General features: G+C 49.8%; 1 protein-coding gene across 6 annotated transcripts in view; it reads right to left on the bottom strand.

The window, feature by feature from the left end:
• Positions 1 to 6,513, bottom strand: part of WWC1 (WW and C2 domain containing 1) — a 169,469-nt gene extending 162,956 nt beyond the window's left edge. For 3 of the 6 annotated variants that reach the window (XR_004023980.2, XM_022595150.3, XM_089909645.1), the window contains exon 1: positions 5,949 to 6,512. Coding sequence is in view for 5 of the 6 variants with exons in the window: in XM_022595150.3 (XP_022450858.1) it covers positions 5,949 to 6,067 (119 nt within the window). In the remaining variant the exon portion in view is untranslated. Of the gene's footprint in view, positions 1 to 5,948 lie in introns of all 6 variants that reach the window. The other 3 variants (XM_089909648.1, XM_089909647.1, XM_089909644.1) reach the window with 2 other exon arrangements.
• Positions 6,514 to 22,942: the final 16,429 nt, after the last annotated feature.

Below are 22,942 nucleotides of genomic sequence, written 5' to 3'. Positions count from 1 at the left end.
AATACATATTAGGAGACTTAGCATTTATTATTATTTTATTCATTTGTGGGTTCCAATGCCTCTTATTTCTTCCTGTTAGCTAGACTAGTGCTTTTTAACCTTATTTCTTTCTTAACGAATGACGTAAGATATTCCCGTGCATTGCAGACTCCCATGAAATGTGTAGATCATAAATTCAAGCCTTGGAAGGAGAAGAAAAGCCCTCTAATAATTGTAAAGGCCCAAGCTAAAGGTACTGGTGGATCATTAAAAGCAGAAGCACAGGGCTTCCCTGGTGGCGCAGTGGTTGAGAGTCCGCCTGCGGATGCAGGGGACACGGATTCATGCCCCAGTCTGGGAAGATCCCACATGCCGCGGAGCGGCTGGGCCCGTGAGCCATGGCCGCTGAGCCTGCGCGTCTGGAGCCTGTGCTCCGCAACGTGAGAGGCCACAACAGTGAGAGGCCCGTGTACCGCAAAAAAAAAAAAAAAAAAAAATGCAGAAGCGTGGAGAATACAGGCTTTGGGTAAATTCCCTAGCAGGCTGGTTATAATTCCCACTTAAGAAAGCTTGTCAGAATGTAAATTGGTGGAAAGTGACATTAGTCTGACAATAACCTTAAATCTATTTAAATTGATTATAAAAACAGTAATGCACTTGCAATTGCTGGTACTTTAACTGGTCGACATATAACACATTCCTACGACACGAGTCAGAAATGATTGCAATGCTATGAAAGAAACTTGCTGGTCTGCATAGTCAAAAAGGATTACAAAGAATAAACCACAAGCATAAAATATTCCCAAATTATTACCATGGATGAGAAGAAACTGGGTCTGATTTCTAGGGAAAAGTTTACATAAAAGAAAGAAGAAAGGAGACCTCTACTAGAGACCCAAGGCTGACATTTGCTGTGCGACCTTGGGCAAGTCACCAGTCTCTGAGTCTGTTTCATCGGTGAAATGAAAGGGCTGGATTACATGACCAGAAAGGTCCATCCCAGCTGCAAACTGCTACAGAGCTGGATGGAGACTCAGTCTCCATTTGACTTAAGTATTTCCTAAGTACTTCCTAGTAAAAGCCAAAAGGTTTGGCATTCCCAAGTGTCTCCTGTATGTTAGGTTCTGTGCTAGATGCCCTACATGATTTAACTTATTTCATGCTCATAATGGCCCTTGACAGTTTATGCGCATCACCCCATCCTAGAGAAGACAAAATCAAGGCTCAGAGAGAATATGTAACTTGCCAAGGTCACTCAGGCAGCAAGCAGCCGATCCAAGATGCCAGGATTCAAAGACTCAACCTCTTTCCATTTTCTACACCACTCGCTGGATAGCCATGGCCTGGCGACACCAGAATGGCAGCAGGTAACTGAAATCATGCCCGTGCTGGCTCCATTCCCCAAGGCCAAATTCCTTAGGCGGTGGAGCAGAGGTCTTAATTCAGCAACGGAGATCAGGCAGCTGAGTGGTTAGAAATTTGGGCTCTGGAGTCGGCATGCCTGGCATTCCCATTCAGCTCCTCAGAAGCTGAGTGGCTTTCCCCAAACTTAGCCCCCCTGAGGCTCGGGTTTCTCAGGCAGATAACCTATTCCCAGGGTTGTTAGGGGGATTAAAAGAAGTTATCCGTGTAAAGCTCTCAGCAGACTACCTGAATATAGTAAATGCTCAATCATTATGTCCTACCTAGCTAAGCAGGAGGGCATACAGGTAGTGACGAGCAGTTTTTAAGTTAATCTCTGGCAGGGGTTATGAACCCGGGGTCTACAAACGCCCTGAAATTATGTGCCAAAAGCTGTGTTCATGCTTTTCTTCAGGAAACATCCTTAACCTTTGTCAGATTCTTATAAGGGTCTGTAACCAGAAGGAGATTAAGATCTTTTGCCTGCTGTAGACCCAACGTCTTACACTATGAATCATTCCTGAAATAACAGCGTTGGCAAAAATTCCTCCTCAAATCATGAGAGAAGTTGCTGGGTTCTCTCAACATGGCCTCCCAGACACGTGGGCCTCTAGCACTGATCACACAGCCCCAGAAACTGTGCCCACAGAGCTCCCAGGTGGTTCCTAGAAGAAGGTCAGAAGACAAACCCCCCAATGAGCAGGAATTAGGCTTCAGGAACCTTCCCCAGCAGGGCCAGTTCCAACAATCCATTCTTCCTCGGAGAACAATCAGTGTGTTTGTTGTTGCATACCTCTAAGTTAAATATACCCGGAATGCTGGCTCTTCGCTGGAAGCTCCCAGAAGCACCCAGGGTTACTCTGCTAAAGGCACGCTGCTCCACAGCCCGATATGCAGCACCTGATTCCCCACAGACCTGTCACCTTCTCAGACCAGCCTTGCCTCGGGAGGAGCCCGTGGTGCCGTTGGAGCCTTTGGCCCAGTAGGCAGTGCCCGAGCTGCCCACTGGCCCCTCTCCGGTTGTTGGGACAACCATCCTCAGGAATTTCGGCCTCCCTGTCTTCCCCTGGGTGAGAAGGGGAGAGAGCTGGCAACCCCCCAGTGAAAGGGGAAGCTGAAAACTGGATTCCCTACCCCCAGCAGCCTCCAAGCCGGACAGCACACAAAACAGCTCAGGCCCAGAGAGGGGAACGCGCCAGGACATTCTTCAGGGTTGGTGACCCGAGACACTATTCTGTTCTCTGCGGCTAAGAAATCACTTTTCTGACTGAAGGACCATTTGACTGACTTCTTTTAAATTCAGGGGAATGGACAGGTGTATCTCCTTGATTCAGATAAGGAAAAAAACCAAGACAAATGGGCGCGCGTGCACGCACACACACGCACTCAAGGAGCAGAATCTTTTTTTAAAAAACTTTTTATGTGATATTTTGTTTCATAGCATTAACCAGCTGCAGAGATGTAACCGCCTTGGCAGAATTTCTCTCCCCTAACCTCACCACCCCAAAGAAGCCTGGCGCTTTTCAGCCTTGTTAAATGTTCTCCTCCTCTCAGTCCCCTCACCCTCCTGCCTGCCGTCCCCCCTCCCAATTCTGCCATGGAGTCAGGAGGGAGAAGGCGAGATCAAGCCCGAATCAGCGAAATCCTATCTGAGAACTGGCAGGGGGCTTAGAGACACCTCATCAACCTTCTTCTCTCACCGAAGGAGCACTTGCACCTCAGAGAGGTCAAGCGATTTGCCTGAGGCCACACAGGTAGGACGAGAAGGCAAAACTCCCTTCTGGGGTGTGCAGGAGGGAATTCCAGGGAGTCAGAAGTGGATACCCTCTGCTCAGCTCTTTCCCCAAACTTTCAAAGTTGGCTCATCACAACAGTGAGCTCAGAACCCCTCAGCGCCCCAAGCTCAGGGGCCCTACCCGGGGCCGGTGCAGGTGGGATGACCAGCAGATATCAATACAAAGATGCAGCATTCAAACCAGTGGCCTACAAGGCGGAGAGAGTCAGCAGCTCCATGAAGTGCCAATATGTTTTTAACGCCTGCCAATCTGCCTAAAAACACAGGCTACACAGCCCTGTTGCTGGAGCTGTGGACAGGCCCCAGGAGTGAACTCAAATATAATGGCACTGTGGTTCCTCCCCTCCACTGTATTTTTAAAGGTTCCCTAGTACTGGGGGCAATAGATATTACTAGTTTCCCCTTTATGAAAGTGGCTAAAAAAAATTCAAATTGGGTTGATTTAAAGTCAAATATTAAGTAAGCAATAACACAGGTGGATATAGCAAAAAACGTGGTCCACATAATACTAAAATTTGGGAAATTATGCTCTAGTCAAGTCAGTATCCCACAGAAGCTATACTGCTTGCCCTCTTCCAAGGGTAAAAAATGACCGTTGTTTAAGAAGCTTTCTACAGCTATGTTATCCTCTCAGCACCCCAGAGAAGTTCCTAGATGCATGACCTGGGCCAAGTTAGCAGTGTCCTCGACATTCAACTGCTAACAGCACACTGGACTCGGTAGCTGCTGGGACCTAAAATACGGGAGGACACAGAAACTTGAACTTGTGCCTGTATTAGGAGAGGACAAGGGACTGTCCAGTTCACCAACACAGCAACAGAGTCCCTGGGGCAACTGACCCTGAGGCGGGCATGGGGAAGGAAAGTGAGTAGGACCACAAGTGTGGAGGTTAGAACTTCAGAGCCGGTAAAGAACTCGGCATAAGGCAGAGGGGTGGAAAGATCAAAACACAAGCAAATCGCACCTCCGGGCCTCAAAGTTTGTCTCACGTTTGAAAGTGGGAGTTGGGCCTTGATCTTCTATGTCCCTTCCAACTTTGAAGAGTTCCACTGTTGGGCTTCTCTGGTGGCGCAGTGGTTAAGAATCCGCCTACCAATACAGGGGACATGGGTTCCAGCCGTGGTCGGAGAAGATCCTACATGCCACGGAGCAACGAAGTCTGTGCGCCACAACTACTGAGCCTGCGCTCTAGAGCCCACGCACCACAACTACTGAAGCCTGTGTGCCTAGAGCCCGTGCTCCGCAACAAGAGAAGCCACTGCGATGAGAAGCCCGCGCACCACAACGAAGGGTAGCCCCCGCTCGCGCCAACTAGAGAAAGCCCACACGCAGCAACAAATACCCAACGCAGCCAAAAATAAAATAAATTTAATAAATAAATTTTTTTAAAAAAGAGTTCCACTATTACTCCTTCCCTTCCAAGCAAATCATTTGTCTGACAAATAGGGAAACTGAGGCTCAGAGGTAAAAGCAGCTTGCCCACAGGACGCTCTCCAGCGTTAAAAATTTCTCTTCCGGATTAAATTGATGAGACATTCAGCGTGGTACTGAACGCAGAGGAGGTACCCAGTAAATGTTGAATGAATGAACCAAAGTGCTCACAGAAACCACGAGGAATCTCAGCTCACATTTTCTTTCCACTTTTTCTCAACCTTCACCTCGTTACACACCCCATCCTGGACTTCTGGAACCTCCATCCCAACCTCACAGGATGAAGGGTCCAAACAATTCACCTCCATTGCTTTACAGGCACCTGACACGCAAGGTCACAGCGACCAGGTGAAAATTCCGCATTCCTGAGGCACTTTGACCACAGAGGTGACTGCGGTCCCAGAGGGTGGTCCTCCCCTCCCCACAGGATATTCATGGGGAGGGGGGTGCGTGTGTGCAAAGAAATGCCAAGCGGTCCAAACCAGGAGAAAGTCTGGAAGCTAAGAGCCACACACTCCACCTGCCTCAGCAAAAACAAATCCGGTGCTCCAGCCGGCCTGGTGCCCACCAAGGTCAGGACGCGCTGGTGCAGGGCTGAGAAGCCGCGGTCCCCAGAGAAAGGGAGGGAGGAGAAAGAGGGATGGGCAGGGCTTTGCGGAGGCCTCTCACCTCCATCTACATCCTAACAGCTTCCAAGTTGCCGTGAGATTCCTGGAGAACCGGTCTCCCCGATCAGACCTCCCTCGCTCCTTCCTTTCCTTCCCTCTCTCGGCCTCCAGGCCCCCAGACTGCTCCCGTGCTCCTCTCAGAGCCGCGGAGACACCTGTCAAAAACCACACTCCAGACTGCCTTCCCCTGCACGCACGCAGTGTCCTTCCTCCAGCGGTCTCCCACTGAGTCCTGGGTGCCTGCCACCCGCTCCAAACCAGATGCTTCCCCATCCCCCCCTCCTCCCCCACCCCGTGCTGGGGAAAGCCTTCCCGGGAAGCCCCAGCATCGCTCGGCTAGGTTGCTCCCACAGCCCCCGCCCGACCCAACTAAGGGGAAGCGGGGCGGGGGGGGGCGGGGGGCGGGGCTAGAGCTTAAGGTCAAAACTCCGGGCAGGTGCCCCCTGGGGCCTGAGTCCTCATCAGAGGAAGGCGGTGGCGGCAGCCTGGGCCAACTCACTTGGCCGTCCCCTCCTCCCGGCAGCCCACCCGGACGGGAGCGGCGGTCCAGAAGGGGATGAAGGTGGAGCGTGTGGGGTGCGGGAAACCGAAGACGCTCGCCGAGCTCCTCGGCATCCCCTGCACAATCCCGGCTGGTGGCCCGTGGGGCAGGAGGGGGCCTCTCGGGGTCCTACCTGTCCCGCGGGTCGATCCAGCTGGTAGTGCGGCTCGTGTGGTCTATGTAGTAGACCTTGCCGTCGAAGTCGTGCGCCTCCTCCCAGCCGTCCGGCAGGGGCAGCTCCGGCCGGGGCATCTTCCCGAGCGCGGCCCGCGCTCCCCCATGCAGCTCCCGGCCGCCGCGGGGGCCCCCGGCTCAACGGCTCCGGCCGGCTCTTTTCGGCTCGGGCGGCCGCCGAGGCACCATGATCTGGGGAGTGGCGCCCGCGGACTGGGGGCCCTAGTGAGGGCCGGCCGGGGTGGCGGCGCTGTCCATGCGGCCCTGCGGCCCCGGCCCGGCGCCGCCCGCTCCTCCCGCCGCCGGCCCTCTCACGCTGCCATGTGCGTCCGCAGCGGCGCGGTGCGGGCCCGGGTGCGCGCCCCGCCGGCGTGGCAGAGCGAGTCGAGCGCAGCTGCCGCCTGCCCTCCTTCGCGGCGCGCGGCGCCCTTCAGCCTCCACGCCGCCGCCCGCCGCCCGCCGCCGCCGCCTCTTCCTCCCCCCAGCCGGGTGCTATCCCTCCTCTCAGCTCCGCCGTTCAGCGAACGCTCGGCTTGCGACTTCTGCCTCCGCCAGGTGCGGCTCAGGCGGTGCAGGTAACCGCGCTGCCCCGGAAACGGGAGGCGGAGCACCGGCCGCCAGGGTTCCCGCGTCCCCTCCCCGCGCCCAGCGCAGCGAGGGCGGGTCCTAGGGCCCGAGACGCGCCCCCTCGTGGGACAGTCCCAACCGCCGGCTGCTCCTGTCGGAGGAATGGGAGCCCGCCCCTTACCTGGGTCCCTGACCCAGACTGGCGCCCCAGGAGGCTAGAGCAAGACCCGCTCTCCCTCTGCTTCCGAACGCTCCTGGCTCTCTCCACTCCGAGGGTCCAGGCTCTTGCACAGGTGGCACCAAATCTTACAACTCCCCGCTTCTCTCATGTAGAATCAGGAGTCAGGCAAGAAGTGGTTAAATGGAAACATTCTTGCAAATCGGGGAACATAAGTTTTCCAGGATCTCTGATCCCTTCCCCCAACACACACACCATCTGTCTCCCTCTTATTCTATTCTTCTCCCCACGTTGTTTCACCCATCCCCCCACCCCTCGTATTTGCAAATGTAGCTGGCTTTTCCCCGGGACCGTAAAATTAGGAGTGCTATCAATCTACCCCACCCCCCTCGACCCCGGAGGACTTCCAGGCGGTGTCAGGGAAGCACTCTGTAAAAGTAATAGTAATGATATTGTTGTTGTTCATTAAATTGAATACTTAACCTGTCCCAGGCAGCTTCCCCTGTGTTCTCCTCTGCGATACTATTTGATATGTTATAGCTTTGGGGGAAGGGGGTTACGAAAAAGAAGAAAGCAAGCAAAGTAAAATTCCATGTTGAAAAAAAATGAGAAGAAAATTTAGAAATCAATATTGCTTGAGAAATTAAAAATTTGTAATTACTTAATTAAAGTTAAGGATCAACTGGCTGTCTATGTCTTCTGACTGTGTCTTTAACCATTTTTTGCCCTGGATATATAGCGGGGAGGTGAACTGGAGGAATGAAGCCCAGTGTGGTGTATCCTTTTGTCTGAGCCCCGCAGTCTCCCAGAGGAGCCAGCATTCTGTGTTGTATGGGCCAGGGTGTGCTGAGCAAAGGGGAGAATCCCATGTTTGTGGTCTCATCTTCTTTTGTTAGAGAAGCCCCACCATGGCAGCTCCTCACCTCCAAATGCCTTCTGCAAAGCCAGTTACTTCTTAAGGCCAGACTCATGGGCTCAGTATTTGGCCTTACCCTCCCTCCCTCATTCCATAGATGCCATGCACAAAAGTCCAGAAATGTGGGCCTCAGACTGGCCTCACAACACCTAGAAGTAGGAATTCCCACTCCTTTTATGGGGAGATTCCCATAGCCCTCTGCACTGCCTCTGCTTGGGCCTCAACTTCACTATGTATAAAATCCTCACATTAGTGATGAGGGCAATAGCTCAAAATTAAAGTCAACATGGTGCTAGGTGCCTCACACGCAGGATCTCATGTAAGTGTCACAACACCACTCTGGAATAAGGAATACTACTTATTATACCCATTTCACTGATGAGAAAACTGAGGCTCCAAGATGCTATATTGTTGACCAGGGATACAGAGCTAATAAGTGAACCTAGGTCTGACTTCAGTACTCGTGCTCTCCACCATTAACCTATTCTTTCTTTCTTTTTTTTTAGTTACTCTGCAACTCCTGGACCTACCCATGGTCTGGATCTGGAATATCATGGATGCTTATTTCATAGTTATTTGGCTAAGAAGCAAAAGCTCTGGAACCAGTCTGTGTGGGTCTTAAACCCTCCCTATTTTCTAGCTGTGTGACCTTGAGTAACTTGCTTAACTGAAGTCCCAGTCTTAGGCCTGAAAGTCACCATAATAATATAGACTCTGTAGAGCTTGTCGTAAGGGCTACAGATGAGAAGTGTAGAGGGCTTGGCACTCCACAGTAAGCTGTCATCTCAGGGGCCTCCCTGTGGTACATTTGGAGCACCGTGTACACCCCTGTGAAACTGATGAAGTATTTTCTGTTCCAAACACAAGCCCATGTCCTTTCCCCGCCTGAAAATTGTGTGTGGTTGTTCGTGACAATCTTTGTAATTGCTGGTTTCATTTTTTTGTCTTGTTTTGCAACCATGCCTTCCCACCGGCTGATGTTGGTTGTGAAGGGAAAACCCCTTTTAGACCACCAAATCCAACTTTCCTTTTAGCCCAGGTGCCCAAGCCCTGGCATTTCCACATGACTTGTTCCTGCACATCTTTAGACCTGGGCTGGGAAGCAGGAAATTGAGACCAGAGCAGGAATCAGCTCCTTAAAGCCTTACTCTGTCCACCTTACCTCCACCCCCCACCTCCCCATGGCAGAAGAATCCTGGGTTATCTCCCAGAAGCTGCAAGCAGGGTGAGGTAATGAAACAGATGACTGCCTGCCCCATGTGATGGTGGGTGAATCATCCCTAGGCATTCCTTGAGGCTGAGGACCAACGTGAAAGGGATTAAAGGTAAAACCAGCTCAGCCATGTGATAGGGCAAATTGGACATTATTCTACAGGTGAATGAACTGCAGGAATCTGACAAGAAGCCCAGCCTCTCCCGGCCTTCCTCCTGGGGCTGCATCTGGCTGCTCTGGAGCTGAGTTGGGGCCGAGCAGAAGTGACCACAGGACAAGCCTTTCTTCGTTTGCTTTCACAACCGGGTCGCCCACCTGAACCTGAAAACAGGTTGTCTTGTTTTGTAAAAGACACCCACTGAAATCCTTTCCCCCACCGCAGCAGCAAAGGAGAACACGCACGTGTCTCAGAGAATCAGAGAGGCAGGGTAACATATTTCATGAAGATGGTAAGGAGGAGAAATTAGCTTAAAAAAAAAAAACAAACAGATATGCCAGCAGTACTTTCCTGTTAGCATCGACATTCTTCAAGGAAATGGAGGCTGTGGAAACCTCTGCGGAGATTTTTCTTCTGACTCCATGACTGTTCCCCCCTACATCATGCTTTGCCTCCCACGCATCCTGGAGGATGCACAGTTACGTTTATGTGACTGAGCCGATAATGTCCCCTTACTTTAGTTGTGCATTATGTGTGGTTCATAATTCGGCCCGTGTACTATTTTCTTTCTTTTTTAATAAATTTATTTATTTTATTTAATTTATTTATTTTGGCTGCGTTGGGCCTTCGTTGCTGCGCACAGGCTTTCTCTAGTTGCGACGAGCGGGGGCTACTCTTCCTTGCAGTGCGCGGGCTTCTCATTGCGGTGGCTTCTACTGTTGAGGAGCACGGGCTTCAGTAGTTGTGGCCCACGGACTTCAGTAGTTGTGGCATGCGGGCTCAGTAGCTGTGGCGCACGGGCTTAGTTGCTCTGCGGCATGTGGGATCTTCCCGGATCAGGGCTCGAATCCGTGTCCCCTGCATTGGCAGACGGATTCTTAACCCCTGCGCCACCAGGGAAGCCCCGTGAACTATTTTTTTTCAATGATGGGAAACCATGTCCTAAGCCAGGGAAAATTAGGGTGCAGAAAACCTTGGTGATATGAGAGCTGAGACAGAAGAGGTGGTTTCTCATTTACCTCTGGGTCCTCAGTGTTTAATACAGAGCTTGAAAATACATCGAAATAAGTCTAGCACAGTCAACTCATTTTACAAATCGATGGAGTTTCTATGAATAATGACTCATTGCCCTGGTTCTCATTAGTCCTATTTTACAGATGTGTAAACTGAGACTCAAGAGGCGAAGTGGCTTTTCTATAGTGACATGGTAAATAATAGAGCCAAGAGTCCAACACAGCTCCTCCCAACTGGTTTTTTGCTCCTGAATTCATGGCAGTGTAGGATCTAGAATGCCACTGAAGAAGGAACTTCAGGTTATAAACAGTCTGGTTGGAAGGGGGTGGAGGAGCAGCCAGGAGACTACTAGTCTTGAACTCCTGCTTTCAGTCAGATTGCATATCTGTTGGAGCGGCTGCAGGTGGGAGAGGGCATGCTGAGGCCATAGATGAGTTTACAATGAAAAGGCAGAGTTGAGGTGTGGGTTCTGAATTCCAAGCTGAAGATAGACCAACCTGGTTCTCAACCTCCACCAACGCTGTCAACAAGACCCACCTGGGGCTTAGATAGCAGAGGATTTAACAGGCTGAGCTGTCTCTGTGGAAGGAGGGGCACTTTTCTCCCTATGCCACCTTTTTCTTGCTGGTCCATTCATTCACTGAACTGGATTTCTTCGGGACAGGAGGTTACCCTGGGACTGGCAGGAGAGGTTTCCACTCTCCCATCCAAGAGGCCTCTGTGTACTGGGGGCTGGGAGCTGTTGTGTCTTTCACCAACGACGAAATGAATTATGCACTGAAGGAGAAGGTAAAGATGAAATCTCAGTTTTGAGAGTCCGGGTGTGGAGGAGAAAGAAAGGGTGTGAACAGAGGGAGGGAGTTCCTGCAAAGCACTGCTTTCCTCCACATCTACCCCAACCGCAGAAGAGGAGCCCTGGTGGGAAGCAGGGGAGGGGGTGGAAGCACAGTAACCAGTGGGCTGGCTGAAAGAAGCCTCTCTTGGGTACTTATAGAGCTTGCATCTCCATGGTACCCAGGCACTTAAATTAAACTCCAGCCCAACTGCTTAGAGACTGGTGGAATGAAATGCTCTTTACCTGTCCTCTGCTCACCGTTTGATGCCTCATTGTCAGAATTTTAGATGAGCAAACTGAGTGAGTTTTATAAGATGCTATCAAGAAGGGTGTAGGGTTTGGGGCTAAAACCCAGATAACTTGCCTTAACATGGGGGCTGGGTAGAGTAGTGGAAAATACACAGGCAGAAGAAAAAAATCCGTGTGTGAAATTGGGCTCTCCATCATGGTTGCTGTGTGACTTTGGGTATGAGACAGTACCTTTTTGAGCCTCAGTTTTCTCATCTGTGAAATGAGAGGACAATACCCACCTCACTGTCCACTTGTGACAACTAAACGAGATGATGTATGTAAAGTGCTAGCTCAGCCGCTGAAACACAGGGGTTCTTTTAAAGGTGGTCCCTTACCTCCTTAGCTCTTTACTCATTTATTCAACAAGACTTTTGTCTGTCAACTGTACCAGACAATGGGTCAAGCCCTCGGGACACAGGGTTGTTTCTGGTCTCAGGGCAAGGACAGTTTAGTCGGGGAGATATACAAGTCAACAAATAAATAAATATTTGCATGTTAGGATTGATAGCAAGAAGAAAACAGCATGCTATGACAAAATATCTTAGGGTGGGGACTGGCCCAGAGGAGAAGACCCTTCTAAGAAACTGACATTTAAGCAGAAACCTGAAGTAGCCAGCAATGTAAACAGGCCAAGAATGGGCATTCCAGGCTAAGGGAGCAGCAGGTAGAAAGGACCCAAAGATTTGGTGTGTTCAACACATCCAAAGAACCCTGTTTCCATTCCACTGTAAACTGTAGGAGGTTGTTTTTAAGGAGGGATCCAAGCTAAGCAGTGGTGTCCTAAAATCTTGCAAGGTTCTCTGACCCCAATCACATGGCTTCCTGCACGGTCATTGACATCCTGATCTGGGCTAAACAGAGTCCCTGCTCCCCAGCCCCTGTTCCTCAGCTGCAGAAGCCTCTAAATGTCCAAGACAGCCTAGTAAAGTTTGGATACTTTACTTACTCTATCTTTAGTTTTCAGAAGGTGTTATGTGTCTCGATGTGGATTTGAGGGGGTTTATCTTCTTTGGCATTTACTTAGCTTCTTAAATCTGTTGTCTGATGATTCCTGTCAAAGTTGGGAAGTTTCCAGCCATTATTTCTGAGTCCTTTTTCAGTCTACCCTCTTTCTCCTCTCCTCCTGGGACTCTCATCTTTAGTTACAGTCCTTCAGGTCCCTGGGGCTCTTGTTAATTAAAAAATTTTTTTTCAGTCTATGTTCTCTCTGTTGTTCAGATTAGCTCATTTCCATTGTTCTATCTTCTAGCTCACAGTTCTTTCCTCTGTCCCTTCCATTCTGCTCTTGAACCCATCCACTGCGCTTTTCATTTCAGTTGTTATGTTTTGTTTTTAGTTCACATGTTTCCATTTGGTTCTCCTTTATGTTTTGCTAAGATTTTCTGTTTCCATGCTGAGGCTTTCTGTTTCTCCATTTCTGTCAAGTGTGTTGATAAATGCTCATTGAAGCATTTTTATCATGGCTGTTCTAAAATCTTTGTTAGATAATTCTAAACCTCTTCTTTTGTTGCTGGGAGGGCATCTATTGACTATCTTTTTTCACTCGGTTTGAGATCTTCCTGGTTCTTGGTATGACGAATGATTTTTGACTGAAACCAGGACATTTTTATATGTTCTGAAACTCTGGATCTTAGGTAAACCAGTTTTAGCTGCTTTGCTCTGATACCATTCCAGCAGGGGAATGGGGCAGGGGGCATACCTCATTATTGCCAGGTGGAGGTGAAAGTCCAATTACCCTCTTGGCCTTGTTGACACCTGGTTGGGGCGGGGGAAGCAGTCCACACTGCTCACTGGCCTTCTCTGACACCATCCCAGGGGAGTGTTGGGGCACCTCATCACAGCCTCTTTTTTTTTTTTTTTTTTTGGCCTCACCACACAGCATGTAGGATCTTAGTTCTCCAACCAGGGATCGAACCTGTGCCCCCTGCAGTGGAAGCGTGGAGTCTTAACCACTGGACCACCAGGGAAGTCCCTCATCACAGTCTCTTGAGCGTGGAAGTTTAGGGTCCCTACTTGGCCTTTGCCTGTGTAGGTGAAAGTGTGGCCACAGTTTTTTTTCCATGGTATTTAGCTAGAGTAGGGTGGTTATTGTCTAAAAGTTTTTATTTGCTAGTCTACCCCTTTGCTAGGTCTTGGCTAGAGAGAGCAGGCTTTTGTTGAACTTCTTTTTGTTGGGACCACTGGCGTTTGTGGGTTTCTCCAGCACTCAGTCTGGGATATGGGAGGCAAAAAGAAAACCCAGAGAACTCATCACCATGCCATTCATTACTTTGGCTTTGCAGGCCATATGGTCAGTCTTTGTCAAAACGACTCACCTCCTCGGTTGTAGCTAAAAGCAGCCCTGGACAATCTGTTAACAAATGGTGTGGCTGTGTGCCAATAAAACTTTATTTCCAAAACAGGCCACTGGCCCTCAGGTTTGAGTTTGCCCATCCCTGTTTTAAAATATTTTAATTACTGAGACTTGGGTCTCATCCTAGATTCTCACTTTTCTTTACTCCCTGTGTACACTCTGTCTACAAAAGCCTTGGATCCTATCTCCAAAATATGTGTCCGTTATCACCTCACACCAGTCAGAATGGCCATCATTAAAAACTCTACAAATAATAAATGCTGGAGAAGGTGTAGAGAAAAGGGAACCCTCCTACACTGTTGGTGGATATGTAAATTGGTGCAGCAACTATGGAAAACAGTGTGGAGGTTCCTTAAAAAACTAAAAATAGAACTACCATATGACCCAGCAATCCCACTACTGGGCATATATCTGGGGAAAACTCTAATTTGAAAAGATACTTGCACCCCAATGTTCATAGCAGCCCTATCTATAATAGCCAAGACATGGAAAAACCTAAGTGTCCATTGACAGAGGAATGGATAAAGAAGATGTGGTACATATAGACAATGGACTATTACTTAGCCATAAAAAGAATGAAATAATGCTATTCACAGCAACACAGATGGACCTAGAGATGATCATATTTAAATAAAATTTATTGGAGTATAGTTAATTTACAATGTTGTGTTTGTTTCAGGTGTACAGCAAAGTGAATCAGTTATACGTATACATATATCCACTCTTTTTTTGATTCTTTCCCCATATTGGCCATTGCAGAGTATTGAATAGAGTTCCCTATGCTGTATATACAGCAGGTGCTTATTAGTTATCTATTTTATATATAGTAATGTGTATATGTCAATCCCAAACTCCCAGTTTATTCCCCCCCTTACTCCTTGGTAACCATAAATTTGTTTTCTACGTCTGTAATAGAGATTATCATATTTAGTGAAGTAAGTCAGACAGAGAAAGACAAATGTCACATCACTTATGTGTGGAATCTAAAAAAATTATACAAATGAACTTATTTACAGAACAGAAATAGACTCACAGACATAGAAAACGAACTTATGGTTACCAAAGGGGAAAGGAGGGGGGGAGGGATAAATTAGGAGTATGGGATTAACATATACACACTTCTATATATAACATAGATAATCTCTGTGATAACCTATATGGGAAAAGACTCTACAAAAATGAATATATGTATATGTATGACTGAATCACTTTACACCTGAAACAAACACAATATTGTAAATCAACTATACTCCAGTAAAATTAAAAAAAAAAAAGACAACCAAGAAGGATTAAAAAAAAGACAATCAACAAGGACCTACTGTATACACAGGGAACTATATTCAATATTTTGTAATAACCTACAATGGAAAGGAATCTGAAAAAGAATATATGTATGTATAACTGAATCACTTTGCTGTACACTTGAAACCAACACACCATTGTAAATTAACTATACTTCCATTTAAAAAAAAAAAGTTTGAAAAAATACAAAATCTGTCTGTTCCCCTCTCTCCATCTCCACTTCCACTGTCTTAGCTGCGGCCACTCCTCACCTGCATTATCAGCTTCCCAACTGCGTCTCCTCTGCCCCCTCGCCCCATCACTCTAGTGGGCCAGGACATCTGGGCGTGCTCCGGCCCTCAATAGCGCTTCACTGGTCTTAGGATAAAGTCCAGCACCTTACCATGTACTGTAAGGACCAGTTTACGGGGGCCCTCGTGTCCCCCATCCCCACCCCCAGAGCCTCAATTCCTTGCCTTCTCCCCTCACACCACACAATTGAGCTTGTGTATGTGACTTGCCCTGGGTCACTTCTTCTCACCTCTGGCCATTCACACAGCCTATTTCTCCTGTTAAGGATACCCCTCTTCTGTCTTCAGCTGGTGAATTCTCCTTCTTCAGCTTGTAGCTTAGATGGGACCTCTTCTCCACTGCCCAAGGTGGAGTTACATGTCCCTCCATCTATTATACCCTTTAGGAATCTAGCCTCATCAATTGATTTCCCTATTTCTCTCTCTTTCTCTCTCTCTCGTTGTTGTTTTTCCCTTCCCCAGCTAGACCATAAACCCTGTGAGAGCAGGATGCTTTTTTTGTTTTTTAATATTTATTTGGCTGCGCTGGGTCTTAGTTGCAGCATACAGGATCTTTAGTTGTGCATGCGGGATCTAGTTCTCTGACCAGGGCACTGGGAGCATGGAGCCTTAACCACTGGACCACCAGGTAAGTCCCGAGCGCTGCTGGGTTGTTTTTCATCTTTCCCACATTTCCAGTACCCAGAACAGGCCCCGCCCAGACTGACCTGGATTTGCATTAGAGAACATGGGCTAAACCCTGATCAGGGGCCTAAGATTCCCTGACACCACCTTGTAACCACTTTTCCTGCTCGTAGGGAGCAGATGGCATTAAACTGTTGGAATAATTAGGAGTCCATATGCCCCTCTAAGAAATAATTTGCCCATCTGTGGTGAGGAATGAGAATTATGCAGCATCCAAGTGTCCTTATGGAAGGATTTGTCTTTTTATTTTGAATCTGAAGTTTCTTTCTCAAAAGTCTTTGAGAGCTCTATCTCTTTCTTTACATCTATCAAAACATTAGGAAGAAGCCAAATGCAGTGCATGATCCATGAGTATATCTCCTGGATTGCTTTAAAAAGAGCAAACCACAAAGAACATTCCTGGGACACTGGGGTAAAAGGGAATATGGAATGCATTTTAGACAATATTATCATGTTGGTGTTAACTATCTCAGGAGTGATGGTGGTATTGTAGTTATTGCAGGAGAATAATCCTTGTTCTCAGGAGATAGAAGCTGAAACATTTAGCAGTGAAGTGTCACGATGTCTACAACTTACTTCAAATGGTTCAGGAACCATTTGAGCATTTCGGAGGAAGGGAGGGAGGGAGGGAGGGAGGGATGAAGAGAATGCAAATGTGGCAATATTGTTGAAAATCAGTAAATAATTTTTTTAAAAAAGGAACTGTATTTTATGTTTTATTCAACTCTCATCTCTGAGATGAGATGGCGTGGAATACACCTCGATAAATGTTAGCTAAACTGCAGCAGCGACAACTACTAGGCTGTCTAACAATGTGCACTGAACTGCTTTAGATGATCTGTTAAATTCCTCTCTATGAACTTCTGATATTAGGATTTGAGCGGCTTTATAACTAAAAAGCCCAGCGAACATCCATCTCTCCCCTAGTGAGCCGAATGGCCTGGGCTCTAGATAGATGTCACATAGCTTAACATTTTTATTGTAAAAGTCTTTATAAAGGAAAATAAGCTAAGGTAGGGAAGAAACTTGCCCACCATATTCCAAATAAGGGAAAAGAAATCTGGGTTTGGGTGTGACCATGGGTCGCCATGTCTGAGCTGATCCAGATTAAGAAGGACGGAGGGGCTTCCCTGGTGGCGCAGTGGTTGAGAGTCCGCCTGCCGATGCAGGGGACATGGGTTCGCGCCCCGGTCCGGGAAGATCCCACATGCCGCGGAGCGGCTGGGCCCGTGAGCCATGGCTGCTGAGCCTGTGCGTCCGGAGCCTGTGCTCCGCAGCGGGAGAGGCCACAGCAGTGAGAGGCCCGCGTACCGCAAAAAAAAAAAAAAAAAAAGAAGAATGGAGACACTCTTTGGCTCATCTTCCGGGACAGCTCCCTGGATGTCCCTTTAAGAGCTCGGCTGCCAGTGGACTGCAGCCCCTCTGATGTCCACCCCCGACCCAACTCAATAACTGAAGCTGCCTGGGAGGCTGAAGACTTGCACCTGCATGAAATTAACAGGGATTCGGGGGCCTTTCCTGGCCTCAGTCTCCTGGTATCGTAGTTTTCACGTCCTGGTGATCAAACATAAGGTCCAGCCCGGGAAGCCCTCACATTTGGCAGCTCTTAAGGCAGTGGGACGGGCCTTCAGAGATTGGCCAGCCCTCTGACATGGGCCAGGGACCAGAGGATGGCATGAGAGCAGGCACAGGATGGGTTTGCCCTACACACAGCCTCCAAGGGAGCTCACCTCGTAAACAGTGGCTTCTCTGGGGGACAGCAGTGATAATAGTATCGATAGTGGCTGTGGATTGAGCACGTACCCTGTACCAGGCATCGAGCTGGCACGTCCCACATCCAGCCTCAAAATGTAAGTAACTCTGGGAATTCAGACCCAGGCCTGCCTGACATTAAATTCCAGGCTGCAGAGTAGCTGGTGTAACATAACCACCCCTCACCCCTGGGAATACAGAAGATTCTACCAGCACCTGAGATCTCGCGTCTGAGTGCTTGGTAAAGTTCTAGGTTAATCTAATTACTGTTACTGTAAGGGCGCAAGGACTCAGAAGCCCTCCCCTCCACAGGTGTTCACCCTTAGCTCAGCTCCAGCACCGCTGAAGAGGAATTCATTTCCAATCAGCAAGTTAACAAGTAACGTGGTTGGCCCTCAATAGGGGCAAGGTTCACCCATGGGCTACCAGTGAGTGCCGGGATTGGGAAGCAGAATTATGGGGGAAGGTGGGGGGCAACTTCTGCCTCTGCTTGGAACCATCAGCATGGACGAGGTCCACTGCCTGCAGTTTGTCCAACAGAGCCCTCTCGTCGGCAGGGAGTCCAGGAACTCCCTTTGTCCAGGTGCTGGAGAAGCTCTCCATCTGTGCAACAACCTCTTGAGAAGAGTCAGCTGGGGCTCCCATCATGAAGGGGGCTTCTGAGCCAGCAAGACGGCAAAGAGTAAGTGCAGCGAGTCTTTGGGGGAATGAATGAATGGGTTTATGCAGAAGCGAGTGACACGTGCCAGAGGCTAGGATTTACCTGTGACCAGGAGCTGATCCCAGAGCCTGATTCTTCAGCTTCACCTCTTGCACTAAAGGTGAGCTGGGCTGAGTTCTTCCCATCTCCAGCCAAGAACCAGGACCTGGAATGTGGGCTGTGTGTTTGGGGCAGTGTGAGTTTTGTGCCTGGATGTAGAGAGGGCATGTGTTCCTGCATGCTTAGGTCTCTGTGTAGTCAGCAGGGCAGTGGCTATTGCCGCAGAGGTCCTGGGTGCTGCTAAACTCAACAAGCAGGTGGCTTTCTTTTGTCTCCCCTCCCCTTGCTGTGCCCTTCAACAGGGATGCCAGCCTGGAAAACAAACAGCAGCTCACACGTGTATATATATATACACACACACACACACACACACACACACAAACATACACATGCACACTCCATCATGCTTCTCCCCCTACTTCCCCCATCCCCCAGCAAAACACACAGTGAGGCACCTCTTCCGAGGAATCACCTGCGTTGGCTCTGCAGGTCCCAGGCATTTCCACAGCCACGCACATGCCCCCACTGCAGAGAACCACATGGGACTGGACAGTAGTTTTCCTGGGTAGTGGTCTATTTACAGGGAGATGGGCAGGGGTGTCTTAGGTTGAGTTCCCTGGGGAAAAGATTCTGGGCTGGAGATTTGTGTGCAGGATGTTTCTTAGTGTGTCAGGCACAGCACCCAGGAGGGAGTGAGGGATGCAGGATTGGGCAGAGGGGGAGCTTGGGCTGCAATGCTGTAGCAGCGATGGCCTCAGCCAATCCCATTGGGAGCTCTGGAGCTGGGACAATTCTTCAGAGATATCGCTTACCCAGGTGAGCAGCCAGGCCTTTGTAGCCCTCTATGGACCTGTCCCTGGATGTGGGCTTCCCACCTCACCACCACCCCCGGGGATAGGTGGTGTGACCTTGCCCTGGGCAGCTCCGTTCAGAGGGGGGCTTTATGAAGCGTCCACGGGCAGCATTTCCAGGCACAGGGAGAACCAATGCCTGGGAGCTAAAGGCAGGGATCTGCACTTGCTACAGGGGGTGGTCCACATCATGGTCTAAACTGTGATATTGTGAACTGGTTAAACACACCCTGAAAATTTGGAAGAACACAGAAAATGTTCTCTTGCTGCTTCTACCACAGTTATTATTATTAGTTAATTGTTTATTTATTTTACAATGGTGCCAGGCCTGAGTTCTTGACCTTGGGTGTCCAAGTGCCCGTATCTTTGAAGTCAACAGAGAAAGCTTTTCTCCCTTGGGTTTCTCCTCTCTCTCCTCCTCTTAATGGCTCTTTGACATCTTTATTCTTTTTTGTATCCCACCACCAACCCCACCCCAGTCTCATGGAAATTTGTCAATGTCCATGGTGTAGACATCCCCTCTATGGCTCATGTCAAACTACCAGCGTGATGTCACTGAACACGGGGCTGGGAAGGACATGTATCCGTCTTGGGAGTGGGTTCTAGTACATCCCTGAGTGCAGTAGCAGCAGGGAGGGGCCAGGGGCTGAGGCCCTGAGGCCGTGGGCTGAGGCCTGCAGTTGGTAGGGAAGGGCTATCCTGCTTCCCTCTGTTCTGAGGACCTGAGCCGGCTTGGAGTGTCTGATCGCTTCGACTTGGTCTCCATCCTGTTTCCCCCATGCTTTCCCATCCACAGGATGTGCCTCAGAAGAGGAATCTCATTTCTTTATGTGCTGGTCGTCAGTTCTTTCCCTCTGCCAGGTCTCCTGCAGGTTAATGCAGGGGCTTCCAGCAGGGGTGGGGTTGCCGTGAGGGGGAAAGGGGCCTCCACGTCAATGCTTCTGCCCTCGGTACGATAGCAGAGCCTTTGGCAGGGCCCAGGTTCTCTGTCCCTTGGGCATTTTGTGATGGTGCTAAGTGCTGGTGTCCGTATCCTGTGGTTAACAAGAGCCAGCATGTAGGACTCTTCCATCTCTGTGTAAATGCTTTACCCCTGGACCTCAGTGAATTCTCATGACCTCCACAGGAGGCATGGAGCATTATTTTTCCCCATTTCACATAAGAGGAAGCTGGGTCTTAGGGAGGTTTAAGATGTGTCGAAGGCTTGTAGCAAGTATGTGGTAGAGCAGGGTTCCAACTCAAATCACTGATTCCGGAGTTTGTGCTAAAAACCATTTCACTGTATAGCCTCTCGGGCATAGAGACTGTCAATTGTCCCATCCTACAAGGTCAAAGGAGGAAGGATAAAGTGACCTTTCTACTGTACTTTTATATACATAGTATATATCCCGTGCTGCGTGTGACTCTGTGGGAACTTCCTGCCTCCCCTCGGCACAGGGAGAAGCGTGAGTGTGTAGTGCGGATGGATACAAACACCTCACCTCAGCGCTTGCTGCAGTATCAGTGCGGCTGCTCCTGGACACGCAGCCTTGCTCGGCATGTTCCGTTGTTCTCACATTTCCACAAGTCATACCCCATGCATTCCCCGCCCAGTGCAGGTCACCCCTCCACACGTACCTCCATGATATCTTCATTCATGCCCAGCATCTCTGCACCTGCGTGGTCCTTCCCACGCCTTTGCAGTGTGTCTTGCACACACCCAACACCGCCATACTTGTCCTTCTTCCATGTAGCTTGCACTGGGAATCGTGCTTGAGTGTACAAACCAATACTCACCTGGGCATACACCGTGTGCTCCCCTGCACACGAGCAAACACACAGTGTGCATTGCAATTCGACATACACACCCATGCAGGACATAGCACCTGGGGCAGAGCCTGTGTTTTACACCCCATTCCTCAAAAACACAGTCTGTGGTACCCGTCTGGGCGGACTAAGTAAGTTATGCCTTTCCCTGGCCCATCCTCTCTTTCTTCACCCCAATGTCACTGGCATCAGGATGCCTGGCACACCCTCAGAGCTGCAAGAGTCAAGACACATCCAATCAGTGGAGGTTCCCACAATAATAAAAAGGAAGGAAAACAGCCTGACAGACTTGCGCTCCTGAGAACTGCCCTCCTCCAAGCTGCCCTTGAAGCCTTACAGGTAGGGCGCAGATGGATATCAACTCACATTCTCTCTAGAAATGCTATGGATGCCATGGCTGCATGCCCAGCCCTGCCCAGAGAACACTGGGCATCATCAGTCACTATCAAGATGTTCCTTTTCTGGGCTTCCCTGGTGGTGCAGTGGTTAAGAATCCACCTGCCAATGCAGGGGACACGGGTTCCATCCCTGGTCCGGGAAGATCCCACATGCCGCAGAGCAACTAAGCCCGTGTGCCACAACTACTGAGCCTGTGTTCTAGAGCCCGTGAGCCACAACTACTGAGCCCACGTGCCACAACTACTGAAGCCTGCGCACCTAGAGCCTGTGCTCTGCAACAAGAAAAGACACCGCAGTGAGAAGCCCGCGCACCACAATGTAGAGTAGCCCCCGCTCGCCGCAGCTAGAGAAAGCCCGCACGCAGCAACGAAGATCCAGCGCAGCCATAACTAAATAAATAAATAAAATCTATTTAAAAAAAAGTTCCTTTTCAAGGGGGCTGCATGACCTCCAGCACCGGGACAGTGTAGGAAGGAGGAAATCAAACATTACCCTGTCATCTTGGGCCCTAGCATCCTGCCCAGGTCCCGAAGGAAGGCCCTTGAGAGGTCCCGGGCTCCTCTCCACTTGTCACTTTCCCTTTTGGGTCACCTCGCTCAGACAGACCTGCAGTGCTCAGTGCTGCTGCCTCTCCCCCTCGCCCCTCCCTCCAGCAGGGGCAGCTCCTCAGGGGGTTCTGGGGGAGGACCTGGGACGGGTGTGGGAAGCAATCAATTCTCTCCTCCACACCTGGCACATGAACTCGGCTACTGAGTAGTATCTCCTGGGTGGTGGAGCCCGGAAGGAGACTCAGGGCGGAGACCCAGTCTTTAGTTCTGGAACCCCTGGCCTGGAGAGGCAGGTTCATCCCTTGGATGAACATGGGTGAGTACTGATAAATGTCTCCTTAGGGGGAACTAGGCTGCCTAACCAGGGGACGGAGGCTTCCCCCTTCCAAAGACTGGAGTCTGGGGTGGAGGAGAGATGGGGGAGAAGGCACTAGAGCAACTGTTCTCAACTGAGGGCAGCTTTTCCCCCCAGAGGACAGTTGGCCATGTCTGGAGACAATTTGGGTTGTCGCATGCAGGCAGGGGGCTCTGGTGCATAGAGGCCAGGGATGCTGCTAAACATCCTACCATGCACAGCACAGCCCACGACAGAGCCACCTGACCCCACATGTTCATGGTGCCCAGAAGGACAACCCCTGCAGTAGAGCAGAGGCTGGTCCAATGGGCAGAATGACCTCTGCCGACAGAACGTGGTTGACACTGAGGGGCGGTCCTGCTCCCCATGTGTGGAGGGAGGGAGTGAGGATCCAGAGTGAAGGAGCAGGGGACGTCCAGCCACCCGCTCCCAGCAGTTCTGCCCAGGGACAAGTTCTCCAGGCCGGTGTTGGGAAGAGGTTTCCTGCCTTCCCGGAGGAAGGGAAAGGCCCATGCTGGGGGGTGGGGCAGGGGAAGAACCTTGGTGGGAAGACTTGATGGGCTGGATGTCTTTTTGGCTATTAAGGTTCAATCTAGATCTTCCCAGGGCACTATTTGTGCACGTGTCTGTGTCCTTTCTTCCAAATTCCCATCAAAGCTGAATTAACTGCTCCTCCCACTGT

Source organism: Delphinapterus leucas, chromosome 3, assembly GCF_059928025.1.
Source record: "Delphinapterus leucas isolate spDelLeu-1000000601 "Yukka" chromosome 3, BTC_Dleu_Yukka2, whole genome shotgun sequence".
NCBI lineage: Eukaryota > Metazoa > Chordata > Mammalia > Artiodactyla > Monodontidae > Delphinapterus > Delphinapterus leucas.
Note: the sequence above shows the minus strand (reverse complement) of the source record. Positions and strands in the feature narration are given on the sequence as shown.